This window comes from Salmo salar, chromosome ssa28 (assembly GCF_905237065.1).
Source record: "Salmo salar chromosome ssa28, Ssal_v3.1, whole genome shotgun sequence".
NCBI lineage: Eukaryota > Metazoa > Chordata > Actinopteri > Salmoniformes > Salmonidae > Salmo > Salmo salar.
The window spans coordinates 12322501-12331522 of record NC_059469.1 but is presented as its reverse complement, the minus strand read 5'-3'; the positions used below and the strand labels follow the sequence as shown (position 1 = coordinate 12331522).

General features: G+C 44.4%; 1 protein-coding gene across 10 annotated transcripts in view; it reads right to left on the bottom strand.

The window, feature by feature from the left end:
* Window positions 1-327: 327 nt before the first annotated feature.
* Window positions 328-9022, bottom strand: part of myocd (myocardin) — a 147410-nt gene continuing 138715 nt past the window's right edge. For 7 of the 10 annotated variants that reach the window (XM_014179538.2, XM_045710228.1, XM_014179537.2 and 4 more), the window contains 10 exons: window positions 8796-8980; window positions 7963-8070; window positions 7530-7837; window positions 7230-7386; window positions 6541-7068; window positions 5942-6442; window positions 5635-5781; window positions 5131-5259; window positions 4445-4502; window positions 328-4156 (listed from right to left, as the gene is read on the bottom strand). In XM_014179538.2, coding sequence (XP_014035013.1) covers window positions 3519-4156; window positions 4445-4502; window positions 5131-5259; window positions 5635-5781; window positions 5942-6442; window positions 6541-7068; window positions 7230-7386; window positions 7530-7837; window positions 7963-8070; window positions 8796-8980 — 2759 coding nt within the window. In that variant the 3' untranslated portion in view covers window positions 328-3518. The remainder of the gene's footprint in view (window positions 4157-4444; window positions 4503-5130; window positions 5260-5634; window positions 5782-5941; window positions 6443-6540; window positions 7069-7229; window positions 7387-7529; window positions 7838-7962; window positions 8071-8795; window positions 8981-9022) is intronic. The other 3 variants (XM_014179539.2, XM_014179542.2, XM_014179543.2) reach the window with 3 other exon arrangements.

The following is a 9022-nucleotide window of genomic DNA, read 5'->3' as shown; positions in this document are numbered from 1 at the left end:
AATGTTCCATCCCTCTGGAAAAGCATATGCTCTTTTCAACTAAAGAGTGGGTCAGAAGATTTTATTGATGGTCCACCCATGTGTTCTGTGGATGTGGAACACTTATGGTTACTTGGTGAATATATTATGGAGGAGTACATGTATAAATTGCAATTTATTAGAATGTTGATATTAGATTATAAGATGATAAATGGCAATGAGTATTATATTGTATCTTTATCAAGGGTATAAAAAATAAAGTTCACAATGAGGAAATACAAATGCTGTATTGTGAACCTGGGTGGTCTGTCTGTCATCATAGACAAAGGTACAACATAGAAACGTTGATTATTGGTGTTTCAGTTTATTGCTTTCTCTTCTACAATAATGCAGTGGTGTGGACACATTGGTTTACATGGTAAAGCTGTTCAGTGGCCAAGCAATAAGGAGGCTTTTTGTCAGATGTAAAATTTTGATTAAAAAAATAAAAAAGAGAGAGAAAGGAAAATCGCCCCTCAACATTTAGGTAAAAGCTGCTGTAGGGGCACATTACCAGCCATCGATGTTTGAAATGCTCAATGGCCGAGTGAGAACATAGGGAGCATGTATAGTCTTCTGTGCTTGTATTGGTTATTTGTTTTATTTATTTTACAAGGTGTCAAGTGTTTCACAGGGATGTTGACCCCAATGCTTATCACAGTTGTGTCAAGTTGGCTGGATGTCCTTTGGGTGGTGGACCATTCTTGATACACATGGGAACCTGTTGAGCGTGAAAAACCCAGCGTGGTTGCAGTTCTTGGCACAAACCGGTGCGCCTGGCACATACTCCATTCAAAGGCACTTACATTTTTTGTCTTGCCCATTCCCCTTATGAATGGCACACATACACAATCTATGTCTCAAGGCTTAAAAATCCTTCTTTAACCTGTCTCCTTCCCTTCATCTACACTGATTGAAGTGGATTTAACGAGTGACATCAATAAGGGATCATTACTTCCACCTGGATTCACCTGGTCAGTCTGTCAGGGAAAGAGCAGGAGTTCTTAATGTTTTGTATGCTCGTGTCTATGGTTGGTATGTATGTAAAAACTCATCTGGGTGACAACATGGGTGGTTGCAACCACAGAAAACCTATACACAAGGGTGCCACGGCTTACTTCAGAAGTAACAGAGAAAAAGGGTCTTTTACTTTAAAAAATATTTTTAAAAGAGCGTTCGGGGGAAATTATCCCACTTTGGTCAAAATAACAATAATACTGAACCAAATCTGACAGATGGCTAGACTAAGTCTGAGTTAATGTTTTGAAAGTTCTTCCCCATTTCAGTGTCATCACAAAATCTCAGTCAATCTGGTAGTCACATGATTAAAATCATACCCATAGTTATGCTTACTTGTTCTAACATCTCAATTTGTATCCTTACAAGAACAGTCCCATTAGTTTAGCCATAGACGTCATATACATCTATTGCAGATGGGTAGTTATTTTAGCTATATTCACAGTTTTCATGAATACATTTCAGTAAACTTGTATTTTCAACATGTTTTTCCATCCTGATTCAAAAATCATTGTACAGATCCTACCCCAAACCTCTACAGCGTAATGGTGGCTTTAGTACCAAGTTTATAGAAAGGTTACACATACTTTATGTAACATATTGAACACTGATTATTCTCTGCTAGATTCACAGGATAGTCAAAACTCTGTATATATTACATTTTGATATTCACAAGTGCTGGTAAGAATGGATATTTACTCTGCATATGCAGTACTTTTATATCATATTGGTTCTCCATGGAAAACTGATAACACTGTTTTTAGAAAATATATTTTTCTTTGTAAATGATTTGGTTCAATTCATATACCATTTCAAACAGGCATCTTTTTTCAACGTTTTGGGAAGAACAATGCAAGATCAAAACAGTGGCATACGAGTTTGTAAATCAAGAATCCCATTTTATCATAAAGGAATGTCAAAAATAAATATACTCTATCAACGTATAAATAAAATAAAAATGAAAAAATAAATAACTACGTGATGCTCACTAATATATAAATTGGTGAATTTTCCAAAGGTCAAATGCAAAACAATTTATTGTAGATAATGAAAAGAAAAAAATAGAGATGAAATTTAGACTGATTTTCTTGCCATACTTCAGACTTCCTGGCTGTGACTAAAAAGATGGATCCTTGCACTAAAAATGTAATATGATTTATCAAAGCAGTGTGATAAAAGTGGTGAACCGTGCACTGTGGAGTACCATGTCTTGAATTATTGTGGATACTTTGTGTGGCCCAATTAATGGCTACATTGTTTGGTGTGAGGGGACATAGTCAGGAAATGCTTCATTTTTGAAATGCAAAGAGATTTCTTGTTAAGTGTTTAAGGCACAAACTGAGGGAAATATTGCTGTCTTCCTACAATCCATGTATTACTGCATCCGAAGACACTGCCCCTTTTATCGAAACTGTGACAAATGGGTTTTCAGACTAAAAGCTAAGTATTAATCTTAATATTATAATATTGTGAATAAATATACCAGTTAAGCGTGAGAAGAAACCTACGCGGCACTTGCATGAAATGGCAAACTAAATGCTTTCCCTGCAAATAAATTCTAGGCTTAAGCAAAGTGTGACAATCTTCTATGCTAATCAAGGCGCAAAATGTGAGATTTTAAATATTTACATTGAAAATATCAAACTACATACTAAAATGATACATTTGACTTTGTGATAGTTTCTAAAGTGTTCTCTCCCACACCACTGACAATTATGCAGACCTAAACTTGTCTCTGTCAGTAACCATATAATATTTACAAATTTGGCATTCGATTTCATCCAATTAAGATTGTCTTCTTTTGGTTTCCAGTAATACAAACATAGACACTCTCTTCACAAATAATACATTGATTGTCGAAATATGTGTCTTCAAGTCTAGGTGGCATAGCACTTACAACTGTAAGAAACTACTTGCATATATTCTATAGACTTCTCATAAGGCAACGTTGGAATATTTTTTCGTCCATAGCATTCATTTAATGAACATCCGTCATCGATCTATCCAGAGTCATACTGCTTCGGTAGTTGTGCGCATCATTGTCCAAGAAGACAAAGATCATGTCAAAAAAACGTTTCAATGTTAGTTATCAACAAACTATATTTCTGTGTGATTCTGCTTGTGTTCTTTGGTAAATCGTTGCACTTAAAATTCCATTGTAAGGTTATCTGGAACCGGTTTTGGGACCAAGGCGAATTTGGTGTGATATCTTCAGCTGGTCTCCTGCTGTGTGTTTTTAGTTGCTGGTCAGTGTCTCTGGTCAGTATCTAACCTAGCAACTTTTTTGCTAGCTGGATGCTAGTTACTAGCTAGTCTCCTTCTTTGTCTTTTGGGGAGCTAGCTAGACACTATAGTCTCGTGTTTTCTAGATAGCTAGCTAGTAGCTAGCTAGTCGTCTGCTGTGTTTTTTTTGTTTGTAGGTACCTAGCCAGCTAGTGGATAGCTGATAGTGGCTAGCTGCTCCATAGCCAGTCTCTGGTGTTTCACCAGTGCTCTAGATGAAGGTCCATGGCTGTATTCAGGTTGATGTCTGTAACATCCAGGAACTCTGTGTTGAAAATGCTTGGCCCGGCGGCCGGGACGGAGTTGAACCCCGTAGCCGAGCTTGGGGGCGTCAGGTCCAGCCATTCCATCGTCTCCCACGGCGACTCGTTGAACGTCATGCCGACCATCCCCTGCGCCTCGGCCACGGACGACACTTTGGCGTTGATGGGGTGGATGGCAGATAGAGGCGTTGGTGTTTCCATCAGGTCCCTGTTGGGGAGAAGTTTGTCCTGGTGGGGGTGTTGGTGAGGGTGGTGGTGGTGGTGATTGGGGCTGGGGTAGCCCTCAGGTCCATCACCCCCCTCTTCCCCCTCCCCTGCTTCCTCGGCAGCCATCTTGAGAAGGGCGACCTCGCCCCCTCGGCCTAGGGGGCTTCCCAGCAGGGTCTCCAGGTGGCTGTCTGCAATGTGATTGGCTGTGTGGTCATAGTTGAGCTGGGAGGGGGGCAGGTGTTCGTAGTGTCTTTGGTTGAACTTTGGGACGGCGAGGCCGGTGGTTCCGGGGGAAACTGTAATGTGAGGCACAACTTTGGTTACAGAGGACCTCTCCCTCTCTTCTCTGGCGTTAGCTGGCATCTCTTGAAGAGAAGAGGATGGGGGGAGGGGGAGTCACAGCACAGAGTGTGATTTAATACCCATGTAAGAGGGAAATCTGGAGTTACTTAACTAAGCGGTGATGGATGGTATGTAGGGAGGCAAACTGACTAGTACCTTATGTAGGGGATTGAAACTAAATTGCTTGCAGTTACAAAGCCATTGCTCATTCATAACCATGGCAACAACATGCACTGACAGCTATATCACCTTCCAATTTCTAAGACTACACATTATATACTTTGAGACTGATTCGGAGTCAGTTCACTCACCTCCACTCTCTATGAGCACATCCAAAAGCTCATCCATCTGCTGACTCCTAGTCAGTTGCTAAAAAAATAATAAGAATGTGATTAACAGACTTACAATACATTCATACTATCAACACCTTATAAAAAAAAATACAAATCTGAAAAACATGTCCCCAGTTTTAGCACCATGTTGGGGATTTTTAATACTATCAATGATAATGTTTCATGATGAAGATTTTAACATTATGATATTGATATGTTTGCTGTCTAATATTATACCATGTTCTATAAGGCACTTGGGGCAACCACAACTCAAAATAACACAACCACAACTCAAAATAACACAACCACAACTCAATAACACAACCACAACTCAAAATAACACAACCACAACTCAAAATAACACAACCACAACTCAAAATAACACAACCACAACTCAATAACACAACCACAAAGCAGTCAGCTCTGAAGAAACCCAGTCAAACTTGGTCAAGGGTGCAAAGTGTGGGATGGATAAAGCAATGGATGGATGAACAAAGAGGTGCAAAGCAGGTCAGAGAGAGAGAGAGAGAGAGAAGGAAGGAAGGAAGGAAGGGAGTTAGAGAGGAAGCGGGAGTCGAAGCGACACCACAGAGGTTACAGCAACGAAACAAATTGAGTTGGCCGGCCATGATCAGGAGCAGAGTTTGGTGTATAATTTAGTTTACCTGCTTGACTGCATCCTCATAGCAAGGGGGCTGTCTAGAGTCGAATGCAGTTGAATCTGAGCTACAGAAGGCCGGGGTTGAGACCGGGTACTTTTGGCCAACGTGCCGGGGAGAGGGCAATATTGCCATCTATATGAAAAAATAGGCGAAAAAGGTTGTATTACTGATTTGAAAATGGATCTGGAATTTTAGTATAGTGTGGTAACTTATATGTAAGAAAACCTCTATGCATCCTGATAAAAACAAGATGCTTAAAAAAAAGTTTGGGCTGTGGAGTTCTTGTGAAATGAGCTAGCTAGCTCATTGGAGAGGTCTGCTTGAATTAGAACTGCTAAGTTGTGAAGAGTAGTACCATGAACCTCATGATGGAAGTTTTAGAGAGAAGCAACAAATGAATGGAAAGCAGAAAAATGGTTAAGTGAATGTGATGGTGGATACCCAGTCATGTGACACAACCATGTTCAACCACTACAGACCATGTTTAGACAGAATAATAGCTCTTGCCTTCTGCTGCATGTTTGGGTTCTTAGCCTTAGTGTTGACCCTGTGGTTCAGGCCGTTGTCGGTCGAGTTGGGGAACACTGACTGAAGGCTTCTCTGGTCAGAGGGATAGGAGCAGTTCACAGCCTGTCCTCCATTCTTCTGCTGAATCTGTTAGGAGGGAATACATAATTATCATGACCACTGAGCTACAGAGTTACAGAGTTACCACAGACACAATATAGAGAACATTTTAGACCCAACATATAAAGTACATGTAGACCATTATCTATTGTAAAGACTCATAACAAGTGCTCTGCCTTAGGCCTACCTGCATGTTGCGGGGCCTGGTGCTGGTCTGGTTGAGGGAGTGGCTACACCCTTCTCTGCCCAGCGGCGGTGACAGCAGGTAGGGGTTGTTGGGGGAGGAAGGCTGGGAGCTGCTGGAGGTCTTGGCGATGGGCGAGTCTTGAGGAGAGCACTGGGGGCTGAGGAAGGCAGACATGCCAGAGGGACTTCCAGAGGAGGGGACTGAGTCCAGGCATCGTTGCCCACCAGGGCCCCCCATATTGGTCTGGGAGGCACCGCAGTGGCCCATCCCCTCCATGCAGCTTCCTGGAGGACTCTTCAGGTGCTTGGGGGAGGAGAGGGGGCAGCTGGAGGAGAGGGACATGGGCTCCTGTTTGACAGTCACTCCAAAGAAGTGCTGCCCCATCAGCGAGGGGGATTGCTGGAGGTGCAGGTGGTGGGGCTGGGACGGAGCCGGGACACCCTCATGTGTGGCACCATGGCAACGCTTCCTCTTGTGCAGCTGCATCTTGAGCTCCTCCACCTATTGTGAAACAGGGTGCTAACAGTAGGTAAACTTAGCCTTGAATGGCCCTTTAAGGACAATAACATTTTCTTGAATTGAACAGTGCGGTTACCCACCTGTCTCTGTTCCTGGTGCAGCTTCCACGTCAGCTCCTCGATCACTTTTTGTTTCTCCACCAACATCTTATCCTTCTCTGCCTCCAGACCCTCCATCCCTTCCCCTCCCCGTAGTCCTGCCCCACTCAGACCCCCTCCCCCCAGGCCTTCTTCAGAGCTGAGCTGGGCCGGGGACGGCTGGAGGCCAAACTGTGGAGGAGAGGACATGGGCACGTCGCTGAAGCTGTCTGGGAGCGAGCCGCTACGGGAGAGGTCTGAGGAAGCGGGGGAGATGGGTGGGGTGGAGGAGGTGCTGGGGTAAGGGTAATATCCCCCCTGGGAGAGGGCGCTGGAGGAGGAGGGGGACTGGTAGGAGGACAGGGACCCCGTGGGGGTGACAGGGAAGGTGACCGTGGTGATGTCATTGGAGCCTGAATGCGAGGGGCTTGAGGTGGGGTCCTTAAAGGGGCGGAGTCTCTCGATGAGGGCTGTCTTGGTGCCTGAGACGGGCATGCCCCGGATACGAAGCTGCTGCCTGAGCTCTGACACCTGTAAGATGGAGGGAGAGAGAGATATAGCGACGGATAGAGGGGTAGAGGAAAGACATTAGATGCTTGCATTTTGAAAATCTTACACTTACAGTATATGAGTTATTTTTCCAACCCGTAATAAAGAATATATCCCTCGCTTTATGGACAGAGAGTACCTACCTTCAGGTCATCCAGGTTAGGTGGCAGAGGACCAGGTTTGACTGGTGAGATGCTGGTTTGACCAGAGTATGTGGTCTTAACTGGAGACGAGGAGCTACTGTTGATCATGTTAGTAGTAACACTGGAGCTACCCACCGTCAGCTGCTCACTGGCTTGTCTAAAGACAGGAAAACATTCGATTTTCGTGAGATAAAGATAAAAAAATTACAATATTATGGAACATTCAACATTTTGTACATTGAAGGTCAGATCTGAGACATGGGGTTAGAGTTAGACCATCTCCCCAACCAGGGTACTCACTTTTGGGCTTGGACGGGCTGGTGCAGGGGCTGGTAGCTGAAACTAGGCTGCCGTTGATGTGCATGGGCCTGTGTGTGTTGGGAGTGTGTATGCTGGGAGTGTGTGTGTGCGTGTTTCTGCTGGCTGAGGATCTGCAGCTGTAGGAAGAGCTGTTGTTGCTGCAGTAGCCTGGCGTAGGCTGAGTCCATGGGAGGGGGAGACTTCTCGGGCTTCTGGTCCGGAGGGATGTACTGGTGGTACTTCAGCTTCTTCACCTTGGGCTTCACGTCTTTGGGCTTCTTGTGGCGGTTCTTGTCCGATGTCTTGGACTGTAGAATCAATGGGAGAAGTAGTGAGAACATACAATATACGCAATACAAGCTGAAGTTCTCTTATGGGATGCATCGTCTTGGCTATGAAGAGGTCAGTACGACAGTAAAGTGTTTGTTCCTACCTTGACTATGGCAGGGACAGGTATGGGTGGGGTGGCAGACAGCCCATTGTTAGCCGCAGACAAGCCATCTTCCTTGCTCTGATCAGATGGGTCCCTGTTCTGACACCCCTGGAACACAAATGCAGACAGGGAGTCAGTAGAAAGACATGAATACAGGAAATGTCAACTACATTCAGTGGTTGGCCCACCATAAAACAACAAGATGAATTCAAAGTAAATGTATTGATTTATATACATTTTTTTGATTAAATCATTTGAAAATAGGAATTAGGTACTAAGCCCAAGCTGACTTTTGGTAAACACTTTAAAAAAAAACGGTTTATGGCAGAAGCTTCCAGTGACCGTTGGGAATGATGTCATCATCTCTGTCCACACAGTGAGGGGAGAGTGGTGCAGAATGCAGGAAGTCACTGAGATGATAAAACACAGGAAGCAGTAGCCTTCAGCATACTGTGTCTGTGTGAGACAGACAGACTGGCATAGAGGAATGTGACACGTGCCAAAGAGCAGTCACACACGTTCCAACGGTCACTAGAGAACCCAAGGGAGGACCCCGTAGTTCTCCCAATCACCACAAGATGGCAGACTTAACCTAGCTCCCTGTTTGAAATGACTCATTACCGCATAACTGACTGGGGTATGTTTGTGAACGCATAGGGCAGACTTTGGTGCACCTATTGTTCATAGTGTATTTACTCATGGAGGATAGTTTATGTTATGATACATTATCAAGAAGGAGGAGGAGAATGAGGAGAAGAGGGAAGTGGTGATGGAGGGGAAATGAGAGGACGATGGGCCTATTTGGGGCTGGTGAGGAGGAGGAGGAGTATTACCTGTTTAGGGCTAGTGAGGGCTGGTGATGAGGAGGAGGAGGGGGTGCTGCCCATGGCCTCAGAGGAGGGGCATGCGGACCCCTGGGACTCGTCACTGTGGTGTTGCTCTGGAGACAGACTGTCACTGCTGCTGTCCTCCTCGAAAGCATACGAGTCCTCCTGTTTAGGAAACTTCCCATGGTTCACTGGAGACGGGGCGAGAGAGAGAGAGAGAGAGAGAGAGAGAG